The 15,564-nt window shown below is 34.8% G+C and overlaps 1 protein-coding gene across 1 annotated transcript; it reads left to right on the top strand.

The window, feature by feature from the left end:
* Positions 1 to 4,348: 4,348 nt before the first annotated feature.
* LOC119258195 (cytochrome c oxidase assembly protein COX20, mitochondrial-like) lies at positions 4,349 to 15,258 on the top strand. The gene is made up of 2 exons (XM_037526657.1): positions 4,349 to 4,367; positions 15,029 to 15,258. The coding sequence occupies exons 1-2, from the start codon at positions 4,349 to 4,351 to the stop codon at positions 15,256 to 15,258; spliced, it is 249 nt and encodes an 82-aa protein (XP_037382554.1).
* Positions 15,259 to 15,564: the final 306 nt, after the last annotated feature.

Raw genomic sequence — 15,564 nt, 5'->3', positions numbered from 1 at the left:
ATAAACATAGGGTACACCTGGTCTTTTGAATCAATGTTTTTGTGTCCTTTGGGTAGATCCCTAGGAGTGGAATTGCTGAGTCATATGGTAGCTCCATTTTTAGTAGACTGAGGAAGCTCCAGACAGTTTTCCATAGTGGTTGGACCAGTTTGCACTCCCAACAGCAATGTAAGAGAGTTCCTTTTTCACCACATCCTAACCAACATTTGTTGTTGCTTGTTTTTTGTTTTGTTTTGTTTTGTTTAGTTTGGTTTGCTTTTTTTTATATATATGCCATTCTTACTAGTGTAAGGCAGTATCTTAGTGTGGTTTTGATTTGCATTTCCCTGATGATAAGGGATGTTGAACATTTTTTCATATGCCTGTTGGCCATTTGCATTTCCTCTTTGGAGAAATGCCTTTTAAATTCTTCTGCCCATTTCTTGACTGGATTGTTTATTTTGTTTTTGTTGAGTAGTGTGAGTTCTTTGTATATCTTTGCGATCAGTCCCTTGTCAACATGTATGGAGCTAGAAGGAATTATGCTCAGCGAAGTAAGCCAGAAGGAAAAAGAAAAATATCGGATCATTTCACTTATAGCAGGAATATAGGCAAACCAAATAAGACATCAGTGTAAAAAAATAATAACAGTATAGGGCCTCCCTAGTGGCACAAGTGGTTAAGCAGTGCACTATGAAGCAATCCGCAGCCTCTGCAGCACAAGTTCGATCCCTGGCCAGCCAGGGAGAAACCCACATGGCAAGGCAGACCTCTTCCGTCTTGCCTGCTGCCCCCCTCAGCACAGTATTTCAGTCTGCCTGTTTTGTTCCCCACTCTGTCAATGGTGGATCCTCTCACCCCTGGCATCTCTAGCCTGTATTCCAGCTCTTATATGCATAAATCATAAATCTTAAAAATAATAATAACAGTATAAAACACAACAAAGCAAAAACAGAAAATTATACATCAGAGACATACTGCAGGGGAGGAGGTGGGAGAGGGATCAGAGGGAGGGAGAGAGGAGCACAGGGGACTGAGGTGATGGTGCACGGTTGCATTGGGGAAGGAAACTCTATGGGGACTACACCTGAGGGGGTAGGGGAAGAAAATATCGTTTAAAAATGATCAGTGATGTAAAAAAATTAAAAAACTAATTAACAAAAAAAGAAATGAAAAAATAAAGAACAAATATAAGTTAAATCTCATTAATAGAAATGAAACTATGGTATAAAGAAAATGGGTTAATTTGGGTTAATTCAGTCTCATTTTTGCCTTCCAAACAACAGATCCTCGAAATGTATCAATTATGTTTTCCACCTTTTGGTCTTCCAGCAAACAACAGATGGCTGGCAATTTTGAAAGTGCCTTGCATGTGCAACAATGTATCAGCTATGTGACAATAGGTACATAACAGTATAAAGGGGGATAGGAGGCTCAGTTGCTATTCAGTCTTTCCATCTTTTTCTTCCTAGGAGCTGGCCTTCCTGCCTATCTGCTGTTTCCCTGTTTCAGCATTAAAGGCATGTCAGATATACCTAAGCCTCCAAAATTCTTTTCCTAGTTTGGCCAAATTAACAGTGAACCTTCCTGGCCTGGGATAGTTGCAAACACATGACATTAAGGACACAGTTTATTATAAAGTCATAAATACGAAATTAAACACCTAATCATCATCTATTTATCTTTATAAAACATATGTGTGCGGGCCTCCCCTGGTGGCGCAGCAATGGAGCGCTGGGCTGCAAAGTTGTCCGCAGCCTCTGCAGCGCTGGTTCGATCCACGGCCACCAGCGAGGGTCCCACATGGCGCGACAGACCTCTCCTGTCGCCCCCACTGCTCCCCTCGCAATGCATTTTGTCACTCTGCCTGTTCAGTTCCCCGCTCTGGCTCTGGTGAATTCTCTCACCCTCCCTCGCTTCTGACTATACCCAGTGCTTGTATAAATAAATAAATAAATCTTTAAAAATAAATAAATAAATAAAACATATATGTGTGTCCATACATATACATATATAATGCTGTATAATTTACTTTGATATTTGCTTTCCCATTAAGTATGAAGCAATATAAATTATTTTCTTTCACAGAATCAATTAAAAGAAAGCTTTACATTTATTAACAATTTTCCACTTTTACTCTCCACATTGACTGGTTGATTAAAGCTATACTCAAGTTTACAGGCTTGTCTAACTTGCATTATGGCATCCAAAGTTCAAAGTTTACCTACATTTATTCAATTTTTTTATTATGAGATAACCAGATAAAATAAGTGATTATCATTTAGAAAAGAAATAATACATCTTGGAAATCTGTTATGGGTTGCTTAGATTCAAAGCCTTTTGCCCACACTACTTTTTCCTGTTAGCATTGAATTTTTAGTATTTCTTAAGAAATGGTGCTTAAACATAGTATAAAAACTGAAAATATTTTCCAGGGGATAAAGAAATCTACATATAAATAATAAACATATTATGTAAATTTTATTTTAAAGATAATATTTTATCAGAAAAGCAGTTCACATTTGCAGACCTATATCTAATTTTCTGAGATTTACTTGCTTTTGGTTAGTTTCATTTTTTCTTTTAATGTATGTGGACTATCAATGTGATTTATTCATATGAAATATTGGCATTTATATTTAAATAATTAGTGATCAAAAACATTGAATATCTGTGAGTTGTTCTAAAATAGGTATTAAATTATAGCTAGCAATTGTTTTGTAAGTGTAGTGGCAGGATGGGACGGAGCAGGTTTTCAGTGATCTGGCAGACAGGGTAAAGGAGGAGTTGTGGAGTCCTGTGTGGCTTTCTCAGGCTTTTATTGAGCTTTTACATGTAGCACAGCAACCACGTACACGGTAGGCAGGGGTGCAGGGTGGGGGGGGCAGGAGGCTGGCAGGTCTCCAAGCCCCTACCAGGTCTTCACTCCAGGCTTCTCTGGCCTTCTTTCTCCCCTTCGCTGTCCTGCCTCTTCTTCTGTCCCTGTCTTTCTTGTTGACTATCTAAATACTTCTCCCATGGCCCACAGAAGTAAATAAGACAGCTTACAACAATGTAACAACTGCAGGTGCCCCATCAGGCAGGGCAATCCTAATGGTGGGAGGGCAGAAAAGCCTGAAAACAACTTATCCCATAGTAAGTTAATAAAAAATCAGGAAAAAAGATCGAATCTGTTGGAGAAAGAGTACCTAAAATTATAGATAGAAGGATTCAGAATAGTTAGAAAATTGCTAGTACTTTCATAAAATGATCACAATAAGAAAAGTATGTAGACATCCGATCACACATACACACAAATGCATATACATAATTACAAATGTTCAAATACAATTCCTGAATGTTGCAGAGATTTTGAATATTACAGATAATCCATATTTTCATTTCCTTCATCAACCTAGAAAAAGACTTGTGTTTTCTAAATTGAGTTCTGAGCCTTTACTTTTGTAAATTATCTGTTGCCATCTGGTTTCCTAACTGTAGGTTTCATTAAGACAGAGATATTTTTTAAAAATCAATATCAACAAAGCCTAGTGATGTTATGATGGAAAAGGGAAACTCATCCACTGTTGTTGGGAATGCAAATTGGTTCAGCCTCTTTGGCAAATGACTTGGTAATTTCTTAACATAAAAATGAAATTTCCATATGATCAAGCAATTCCTGTAATATTCATTTATCCTAAAATATTAAAATTCTAATTTGAAAAGTTTTGATAGGCCTATGTGCATTGCATAGCAGCACTGCCCACGCCTGTCAAATCATAAAACAAAACTAAGTGTCCTTCAACAAACTAATGTCTAAAGAAATTGTGGAATATAGATTCAATGGAATACTACACAGCTGCAAAAAGGATGAAATTGTGGCTTTTGTGACGAAAGGGATTAACCTTGAGGTGATCATGTAAATTGAAGTAAGTGTGTAAGTTAATTATAGATATCAATGGTTTCACTCATCTGTGGAATATAAATAAAAAGATACACAGGCAAGGTACAATACTAATAAATCTCAAAGTTAGGAAAGAATTTAATGGTTACCAGCGGGAGCAGCAAGAAGGGAGCAAGTGATGGGAAAGAAGGTAAAGAGGATTTTGGAGTGCCTCCCTGGTGGCACAAGTGGTTAAGAAGCAACCTACGAAGCTATCTGCAGCCACTGCAGCACAAGTTCGATCCCCAGCCAGGGAGCTACCTACATGGCACAGCAGATATCTCCTGACTCACCCACTGCTCCCCTCAGCAGTGTATTTCAGTCGATCTGCCTGTTCTGTTCCCCACTCTGTCTCTGGTGAATCCTCTCACCCCTACATCTCTGGCCTGTACCCCACTTCTTTTATGTATAAATGAATAAATCTTAAAAAAAAAAAAGGATTTTGGCATGGGTGGTTTGGTGGAAGGTGAGTAGAACTTATATGACACATGAGGCCTCCCCGGGTGGCCTCCCCTGGTGGCAGAGCAGTTGAGCGCAGTGCTGTAAAGCTGTCTGCAGCCCCTGCAACGCACATTCGATCCCAGCCAGCCGGCAACGGTCCCACATGGCGCAGAAGACCTGTCCTGTCACGCCCACTGCTCCCCTCAGCAGTGTATTTCATCAGTCTGCCTGTTCTGTTCCCTGCTCTGTCTCTGGTGAATCCTCTCATCCTCCCGCGCATCTGGCCTGTACCTCAGTTCTTCTATAAATAAATAAAAGCTTTAAAAAATAATATATATATATGGCACATGGAAGAGCAAAAATGCAAACTTAAAACTTTTTTAAAAAAGACAAATATGTAAGTTTGAAATATTCATTTCATATGGTAGAAGTTTAGTAATATTTACTGCATAAAATAAATAATCAAAATTGACCCAAAATAATTGTGAGTCCGCTAGTAAGAAAATAATTTATAATATACTAAAAAGAGAAATATAGTCAAGTGCAATAAAAATAGGTATTTTTGGTTATGAAAGGCTTTGTTTATTAATCTTAATCCACACATTATGTACAATTATAACAAGCATTAATTCAGATATCGATATTGGCAGTGGTTAATTCAGCATCATAGAGTTAAAAATAATGAATGTTCTTAGTAATTTTAGATTTTTTTCACATTCTACAATAGGTTTATTGTTTTCTAATAAAAATACTGAAATTGAAAGAAAACGTCAGCAATTTTTTTTTGTTTCTTGTAGGTGCTAGGCATTGCGCAGGTATTTACATATAAATATATTTTTAAAAATCTTAATCATTTAGAGCTTATGAGGAAGAAATGAAAATTCTGTATAAACAATATACTAATTGTCATAAATTGTGCATTTTCTTAGACAGCAGAGAGAAAGTAATCAATTCTGCATATATGTATTAGCATGGAGAGATCCAAGAAGTTTCATAGAATGAGTGACCTATAAACTGTTTTCTTCAAGGTAAGATATAAATGAATTACTTAATGAACCATTGTGTTTAACATGAATGTTTTATAAACCATTCCACTCACTTTTATATTAAATATATGTTTGAGAAAGCAACCTGATAAATAGACTATTCATAATTTAAGGAATAGTTATCAAGTTAGGAAAGGAATAGTAATGGGGAGTGTTTTTATATGAAGTGTTTCCTCTTTTTCCCCAGGAAATAACATTAATACAAAATGAATGAATTGTCAGAAATGCCAAATTGATGCTTTTTTCAAAATGATAATTATTTTCTTAGAAATCAAGCTTATGACAGAACAATCCGATAATTTTAAAGACTGATAGGGCCTCCCCTGGTGGCACAGGTGGCTGAGTGCTGCGCTGTGAAGCTGTCCACAGCCTCTGCAGCGCCAGTTCTATCCCGCTGGCCGGCGAGGGTCCCACATGGTGTGGCAGAGCTCTTCTGTCTTGCCGGCTGCTCACTTCAGTGTATTTTGTCAGTCTGCCTATTCTGTTCCACTATCTGTCTGGTGAATCCTCTCACCCTCCCGCGCATCTGGTATGTGTTCCAGATCTTGTATAAATGAATTAATAAATCTTTAAAAAATAAAAAAATGATAGAATCCTATGAAACTAATAGGTAAATATTTCATTTATTCATTTTTTAAAAAAGCAAAAGTCAAAGCAAAGCATATATAGATTAAAAACAAAGGTAGAAATAAGAAAAGAGACCAGGGATGTGAAGGCCATTGTTTTCCTTTTCTCATCCTGATTTTTATGTGTGTGTTTTTGAAATGACATAGTAGTAAATTAGCAGATTATTTATTTTCTGTTCCTCATCTGGAAGTTTTGAAATCAATGGGATACACACACACACATACACACACACACACTCCGAGTGTGAGAGAAATAAAGTATATCAGTCCATTGATACCAAAACATTAGTCATTCCAACCCTGCATGAAATGTAAACAGCTTAAGTATTTCAAAAGTTAACTTTTGAACATATAAATGCTTAATGATTTATGCAACTTCTGATTTCAACAAGTAACTTTTCAGTTTTTTATTTTATTTTTTAAGATTTATTTTATTTATTTATACAAAGAAGAACTTGAGTGTTTCTAGAGGTGCAGGGGGTTGAGAGGACTCACCAGAGACAGAGTGGGAAACAGAACAGGTGGATCTATTGAAATACAATGCTGAGAGGAGCCGGGGGCTAGACAGGAGAGGTCTGCTGTGCCATGTGAGTCAGCTTCCTGGCTGGTTATCAAGCTTAGGCCACAGTGGTGATAGAGTGAGAGTGCTGAGACTTAACCCCTATATCACCAGGGAAGCCCTAGTGACTTTTCAATTTTAAAGTGCTTAAATAAGAAAATCTTTGTTTTAACTGTGAATACATCATAAATAATTTTATTAGTTTTACAGATGTTCCAAACAAATTTAATAGAATAGCAATTTTGATGGTCAACTAATTAATATGTAAAAGCCAAGATTATCCAATATGAAAACATAATCTAGTCATCTAGACCACGTCATCAATTATTGTGATGTGTCTGGCAAGTCTTAACATTTAGATCATCAAGAAAAATCTAAGATATTCAGGAAGGGATAGGATGGGAGGGAAGGAGGAAAGTAGGAACAGGAGAAGGAGAGCATGTCCAGTGTGGCAGAGGAATGTGGGCACTTTGGTGATGGGAAAACTTTGGTGACTGTAACTGCAGGGAGAAATCCAACATTTGAAAAAAAAATAAACAAGGATTTTAAAAAATATTTTTTTAGAAAAAGAAGTCTCAAAGTTACCATGTCGTGAATTAGAGTCTTTTCTTCAGAAACTAAAGGCTTTGAGAATGAAGGGACTGCAAAATGTGAATGTGCTTGGGGAGATACTAGGTATCTGTCAACATCTAGGTCATAAAGATGAGATATCTGCAACAATAAAGAACAAATCATCATAGTTGTTTTGTAGAGAGTGCACCTGGTTTGTATTTGTAATGATGTTCATCATGAAAAACTTGTTTCAGAATTAGTGCTGGTTCTCCAGGTGTCTTTTAACTGTATTTGTATATTCTTTGCATTAAATGTACCCTTGGCCAGGGCTGACAATGATAATTTTCTAGCTATTAATGCAATCTAGCAAACAAATTTGGGATAGAACATACAGTCTGAGGAAACAGTATATTTAGATCTATGCTCTATATCTCTCATTAGACAAGCTGTTTATATCACTAGATATAGATAATTATTTGATGATTATTTGAATTTTTTTCCACATTAAAAAGGAAGGCTAGAATCATGGATAGTGTGAGATGAGAGGTTTAAGAAGGACGGACTGCAAAATCCTCTGAAATACTACAGAGCTATATGTAGAGAACTTGAGAAGATAGATAATTACATATTACATAGCCCAACTAGGGACTTTGTTACCAAATAATAAAAAGTTGATATGTTTGTAATAGACATGGTGGACTTCATCTTAAAGACAAGAAGATACTTTGAAAGATTTTAAATAAGCAGTACAAACAAATCTGTGTTTTGAACTATGTACTATATATTCTTATATCAGTTTTAATAAATAAAAATAAATTTAAATTGATTTTTCTGACTTAATCTGCAATATATCTATAATATTGAAATATTCTTAAAACTATGAATTATTTTACTGAAGTATAGTATTCACAAATTATAAAATGAGCCTCCATATGCCACTATTATAAAAATATTTTTCACATGTAATGTAAACACACAATTTATGTAGAAAAAATAATAAGTTGAATATTTCCTAAATATTTGCCATACTTTCTTATACTCCTCTAACTAATTAAAAGTTAATAAAAGTCAAAAATAATTTGTATTTGCAAGGAATAAATCAAAGGGAAAATATCAATGTCCTAATTATATGAAAATCTTTCAAGTTATGGTTAGAAATTGTGTTTCAGTATCTGGGAGGACAATATAAGATAAATAAAAATAGTGAATAGGATATTTGGGTGACAGGAGCAAATGGCAAGCCTAACTTTAACAATAATAGTAGAGAGTTTTCCAGGAAGTTGAATAATAGTATAAACAGGGAAGTTGAAAATATATTTTTCTATATGAGCACAATTTTTTCAAGAGCTGCTGTCAAACAATGACTTACATTAAAGTGGAAAAAAATATTGTGAGGAAGAGAGTAGTGATTTGAATGTGGGATAAGCACAGGCCACTGTGAGTGAGTGGGTTGGGGTGGAGAAGTAAGAAAATCAGGGAAAGAAAATCTCCCTCACTTGATTGCATTTATTTATTATTTATAGTAGTTTTATTTTTTTGGTAGAGTCTTGTATTTTCTACGTATATAATTGCGTCATCTGAAAATTGTGATCATTTCTTTTCCAGTGTGATTCCTTTAAAATTTTTTCTTGGCTAATTTTTCTGGCTAGAAATTCCAATATTATGTTGGGCAGCAGTAGTGAAAGTGCACATCCTTTTCTTGTTCCTAATCTTAGTGGGAATACTTCAATTTTTTACCATTGAGTATGATGTTGGCATCACATTGACTATGTCAAATATGATTTTATTATGTTGATATAAGTTGCATATGTTCCCACTTTATTGCAATTTTATCATAAATGGGTTTTGAATCTTCACAAATGTTTGGGGTGTTTTTAGCATTTATTGAAATAATTATGAGATTTTTATCTTCTTTTGTGTTGATCTGGTGAATGATATTAATGTTTTTCTAAATATTGATTAAGGGCCTCCCCGGTGGCACAGTGGTTGAGCGCTGGGTTGCGAAGCTGCCCGCGGCCTCTGCAGCGCCGGTTCGATCCCCGGCTGCTCCCCGGCCACCAGAGGAGGGTCCCACATGGCGCGCAGACCTCTCCTGCCGCCCGCTGCTCCCCTCAGCAGTGTACTTCAGTCCTTCTGCCTGCTCTGCTCCCCGCTCTGGCTCTGGTGAATTCTCTCACCCTCCCGCACTTCTGACTGTACCCAGCGCATGTATAAACAAAAACAAACAAACAAATAAATAAATAAAAAAAAACATGCCTCTATAAAAAAATTTTAAAAAAAGATTAAAAAATAAATAAATAAATAAATATTGATTAAGCCTTTTATCCTTGGGATAAAAAGCTTGGTCCTGATGGAAAATTATCTTAAAAGTTCATTAATTAAAAAAATAAGCACCATTAAAATGGCCATATCACCTAAAGCAACTTACAAATTTGACATAATACATTATCAAAATCCTAATGACTAATTTTCAAGGAAACATAACAATTATAAAATTTGATTAGAACCACACGAGGTCCTGAATATCCAAAGTATTCTGAGACAAAAGAGGAAAATTGAAGATTCACACTTATTGACTTCAAAATATAATGCATAGCAACAGTAATCAAGACAGTATGGCATTGTAGCAAAAACAGAAACAGGTCAATGGAATAAAATAGACATCCCAGAAATAAATCTGCACTAATATGGGCAGTTTATCTGACAAACAAGCTACAGCATACAATGGGTAACGTCATTCTCTTTAACAAATGGTGCTGGAAACTTAGTCACATGCAAAGATGAGAGAGAGAGAGACAGAGACAGAGACAGAGACAGAGAGAGAGACACAGAGAGAGAAAGAGAGAGAGAAAGGAGATCCATACTTAGCTCCATCACAAGAATTAACTCAAAATGGGTGGGTTAAATACATGAATATAAGTTCTACTACTATAAATTATTTAAAACACATAGGATATGCTACTGGATATTAACCACAAACAGAAATTTGGGTTGCCATCCCAACGGGAATGGAAACAAAAGCAAAAATAAATAAGTGGGACTACATCTAACAAAAAATCTTTTGTTCCTCTAAGAAACCATCACAAAAACAAAAAGGTAATCTACAGACTGGAAGAAGATATTTGCACAGCACACATCTGAGAAGGTTTAATTACCAAAATAAAGTACTTACATCATTAATATAGACAACCCAATACAAAGATGGAGAAAATATCTAAATACATACATTTGCAAAGAAGACATTCATATGTTCTAACAGCATCTAAAACATTGTTCAGTGTCACTTATTCTAAGAGAAAGGCAAATAAAAACCACAATGAGGTATCACCTCACCCCTGTGAATATGGTCCATATAAGAAAGAATATAAACAAAAATTTTGGAAAGGATGTGCAGAAAATGAGCAATCATCCACTGTTGATGTGAATGCAATTTAGTGTAGACTTTATGGACAAGGTAATGTAGATTCCTTAAAAAATAGCAATGGAAATCCCACATGATCCAGCAATACCTCTGCTTGATATTCACCCAAATAATGTGAAAACACTAATACAAAAGTATTTTAAGCACTCCTGTGTTCATAGCAGCCTTTTTCACAATTGTCAAGTCATGGAATCAATCTGAATGCCCCATGACAGATTAGGAATACTACTTGGCTTAAAAAAAATATATATATATATTTTTTTAAGCCAAGTAGTATTCAAATAGTGCTTTTTTGGAGAAAATGGGTAGAACTTAAGGAAATTATGCTACATGAAATAAGTCATAAAATGAAAGACAGGCCCCCAGATGGTTTCACTTGCTTGTGGAATATAAATAACCAGAAATCATATACTGGAAAAGCATAGCAAAAAAACAATTCTTAGACTATGAAAAATATACTGGTGACCAAAGTGAATGGGGGAGGGAGAAGTGGGTAGGAGTAAGAAGAGAATAAGACGTTGGCATTGGAGCTTTAGTGGAAGGTGAATGAAGCATGTGCACATATGGAGAAGTAAAAATGTAACCCCAAGGTTACATAAATATGTAATGTTAATTTAAAAATAAGGAAAACTATGATTGTTTAAAAAGGAACAAAGAAAATCTCACTTGCAAAAACTGCTGACTTTAGAAATAAAGAAGGAAGAGCTTAGAAAGCAAGTGGAAATATTCCTTTGCTCTTTTTTTGGCTAATAATTCAGTAAATTGTCTAAACTCTTCATGTCTTTCAGATTGAACCACTTTTTCTTTAATTATAAATGTCACAAACATAAGCAGATACATACTTCTAGAAGTTATTAGGACGTCAGCATTAAAGGTGTCCTTTGACAACTTGAATCCAGTGGAAAGGAAGAATTTTCTTAAATCTAACATACAGTCAAAAAGATGATTTTATTTTGTCAAGTGCTGGCTGGGATGATAATAGTAAATAAGTGAAAAGATAACTTTATGAAACAACAGGAAGTTGAACTTACATTTTTCTTATGGAAAATGATAATTTTAGTTAAGTGGTTCATAAATTATTGCATTGCTCCTCACAGTATGTAACAGTTAAACTTATTAATTTTAGGCATGGGTTTTTGTACAAACAAATCTTAGTAACTGGAGAATTTAAGTATTAATTTTACTTGATTAAACATAAATTCTCCAAGCAACAACAATGTAAAAGAGAAATTATAAATACATACACACACAAGACTTCTAAGCTGCCCTTTTATCCCTGACCTTAAAAATAGCAATTTCAGGGCCTCCCCTGGTGGCACAGCAGTTGAGCGCTGGGCTGCGAAGCTGCCCGCAGCCTCTGCAGCACTGGTTCCATCCCTGGCCACTGGCGAGGGTCCCACATGTAGCTCAGACCTCTCCTGCTGCACCTGCTGCTCCCCTCAGCAGTGTATTTCATCAGTCTGCTGTTCTGTTTCCCGCTCTGGCTCTGGTGAATTCTCTCACCCGCCCCCCGGGCTCCTGACTGTACCCAGTGCTTGTATAAAATAATAAATTAGAAAAAGATTAAAAAATAGCAATTTCATAACTTTAAATTATATTCATGTGAGATTAAAATGTAAACATTAATATTTTATCTGGCAAAAATCTAAAATAATTTATTTGTGAGGTATTGATTTTTTGGATATATGGCATTTCCATATTTGTTCATAATTTCAAGGGTAATATTTCAGAAAGAAAATTAAATTTGAAGAAAAACCATTTATAAATTCATGCAAAAGATCCAAGACTCAGCGTGTTTCAAGAATTAACTACAAACAGTTTTGTCATTGCAAAGACCACTTTGCTAATCTCAACTCTTGTTCTCCATCTTCTAACAGCTCAATAAATGAAAGACATATTTAGCAGTGTCTATAGCAAACACATCTTCATGCTTTCAAGAAACCAAGTACAGCAATACATGACAACATGCCAAAGTAGTAGTGTAATTAAAATCTGGTGGAACACATTATATCTATTCTAGGAAAGCACAGGGAAAAAAAAAAAAGACAAGAGAACCTTATGTCCTGTTTTGTGGGAAATTGCAAGGTGAATCAAATACATGTTAAAATCAAGATAACAAAACTTCTATATGTAAATAAATAATAATTATAACAATTATAATCATAAAATAATAATTATTCTTCCTAACATAAACTTAAAGCCAACTACATAAAGTCTTTATCTTATCTGTTCATTGTTTTGTTTTACACACCCTTTTAAAAACTTCTCTCTTTAAAGCCTTTATAAATTGTAACATTCAAGTGGTAGAAAAAAATATGTAACAGTTTAACTATGGCAAGACACCAGAGAATTGGAAAGTTCTCATTTGAAGAGACAAATAGAAACAAAATATATTTTGAGAATAAGTTATAATCTTGTAAACTCATTTTAGAGATAAGAGGCTCTCATTAGTGGAGTTTTTGCCACCATCGGAGATGTATTATCAGTGATGGTAAAGCTTACTGGGATTTCTGTAAAGGAACACAGTTGGTACTTGTTACTAGCAAAATGCAGTCTGCTCTTTGAAAGGTAGGGGTCCTTCCAAAGGGGATCATGTCTTGCCAAAAAGCTCATTTGTTTGAGCTTTCCCCCCTCCTAGGCTCCCCAGCGATTCTCCCCTTTGCTTGGCACCATACAGCACTATCACGTGACTTTTTGGACTGGCAAGTTGAGTTCGTTGAACATAAAGCCTTGGCAGTGGCAATTATCCTGGCAGCAGAAGAAGCCAGAAAATATATACCAGTAAATGGATCTAATTTTAATCACTATACATAGGGTACTTGATTTATTCCATATCATACCAATTTCCAATATGACAGCAAGATTCTGCTTTCAGTTGCCATGCTCAACAAAAGAACTAAAGTTGAAATTTACTTACATTGCCAATGTACAGTTTTCTATAAGAATCTTTTCTTTTTAAATTGTTTCCTCTCATGTTTTTCCTTGCTTTGGTTCAATGAATAGGTTGAACAGGCTATTATTATTATTTTTTTTTAATTTTCAGAAAGTGTAAAACAATGTAACTTTTTGTTATATGTTCCGTTTGGACAAGTTAGTTTTACCAGAATCAAAAATGGATATTAAAAATCATTATTTTGCAGTAGTTAGTAGATTTTCTTGCTCCAGTAACATTTTATGTAATCTGAATATTTTGTGTTTCACATCATTTCTTTCATGTTGGTAATTCATAATTTTTCTTTAATTAGGTTAATACATTTACAGTGTTTAAAAATGTGCTAGTGGTAGATTGTAATGGTAACTACACTTGAAGGGAGAATCCTATATTTCCAAAACAGCAAAAAAAAATGTAAATCAATATTAACACAATAAAAAATACATTAAGTAAAAATAAAAATGTGCTGAGAACTGATACAAGCTCAAGATCTGTTGACTTCTACTAATGTTTTTATTGTTCACATATTGATTAATTGTCTTCAGTGCACTAGTAGTCACTGGCCCTGTTTATTTGTATATTCAGAGCCTGGCCAGTTATGTTGTATACATTCATAATTGCAAATCATGAGCAAATAAGCACCATTATCATCACCAATATCATCAACCTCATCATGAAAAGTACACATTATTTTTGCTATGAAATTATGTTTAATAGTAACACTGCAAGAGAAGTAAAACCATTAGTATATACATTAAGGTTAGACTATAAATAGAAGGGGTAACGGTGGGTATGTCTTAGGAACACTATAGCTTGCAGACTAATCAGAAAGGGATACATAATTAGAATATAGTATTGTTGATCTTAAATAAATATTCATAATTAAATTTTAATTTGTTCTGGGATGATCAAAAGGATTTTCAAGTGTTTTTTTTTTTTTTTTTCCTACTTCTGAGAAGAAAAGAGACAATGAAATTAACCTTTTTAAACACCTGTTATATCCCTGGTACCATAATCAAAAATTTGTAGTGTTCATCTCCATGCTATGCAGGTAAGTGATACTATTCTTGTTTAGAATTTTGAAAATTATGGCCAGAATGTTTTGTTAATTTCCTTGGTAACTCAGTAATTTCTGAGCAAGGATTAAAAAAGAAAGTTGTACAGTGTGCAAATATTTTCTCACATTTAGCAGAGTGTCTCTGCTTTGATTAGTTTCTTTTATTGTACAGAAACATTTTAATTTGATGTAGTCCCAACCGTTTATATTCTCTTCTGTCTTCCTTGCAGTTGGGAGGGAAGTTGCAAAGATATCTCTTAAGTTTATGTCATGGAGTATTTTGCTTATGTTTTCTTTTATGTAATTTATTGTTTTACCTCTTATATCCAAGAGTTTCAACTATTTTGATTGGATTTTTGTGCGTGATGTGTGATAGTAGTCAAGTTTCATTCTTTAGCATGCCAGTCTAACTTTCCCAGCATCATTCATTAAAGAAGCTAATGCAAATCAACAAAAAGAAAAGCAATCCTTGTGCCCCCTGGCTGCCGAGCAGGAGCCGGGCGAGCCCAGGAAGGAAAAGGTAGAATTAGAAGATCATGTGATGTTGGAGTAGGAGGATTTTTCTTAAAGACTTTAGGATGCTGGTTCCATTGTAGGTACAACTATGCAAAACAAAGAATCCAGGAAAGAATTGCCAGAGAAGGAATTAAAAATAAGATTTTATATGAAAGTACCCACCTTGATCCTGAAAGAAAACAAACCAATGGCAACAGCAACAGCTGAGCAATCTCGGGCATAGAACACCCAAATATAATGGAAGTCAGTGTGAAAAAAGCTGAGAGCAACTATAAAAAAAACTACCTTTTATGTACCATAAAGCCTTCAATCAAGTAAAAAAAAGAAAGAAAGAAAGAAAAACAATCCAACCAAACAAATGGACAGAAGAGCTGTATAGGCCTCCTCACACCAGTGAGAATGGCCCATATTAAAAAGGCCAGAGCTATCAAAGGTTGGTGATGGTATGGAGAAATGTAATTGCAAATTTGTTCAATGTGAACTGTTTGTGGAAATGTAAACTGATTCAGCCCT

This window comes from Talpa occidentalis, unplaced genomic scaffold (genome assembly GCF_014898055.3).
Source record: "Talpa occidentalis isolate TD23 unplaced genomic scaffold, MPIMG_talOcc4v2.1 talOcc4.4, whole genome shotgun sequence".
Taxonomy (NCBI): domain Eukaryota; kingdom Metazoa; phylum Chordata; class Mammalia; order Eulipotyphla; family Talpidae; genus Talpa; species Talpa occidentalis.
This window is presented reverse-complemented; position numbering and strand designations above follow the sequence as displayed.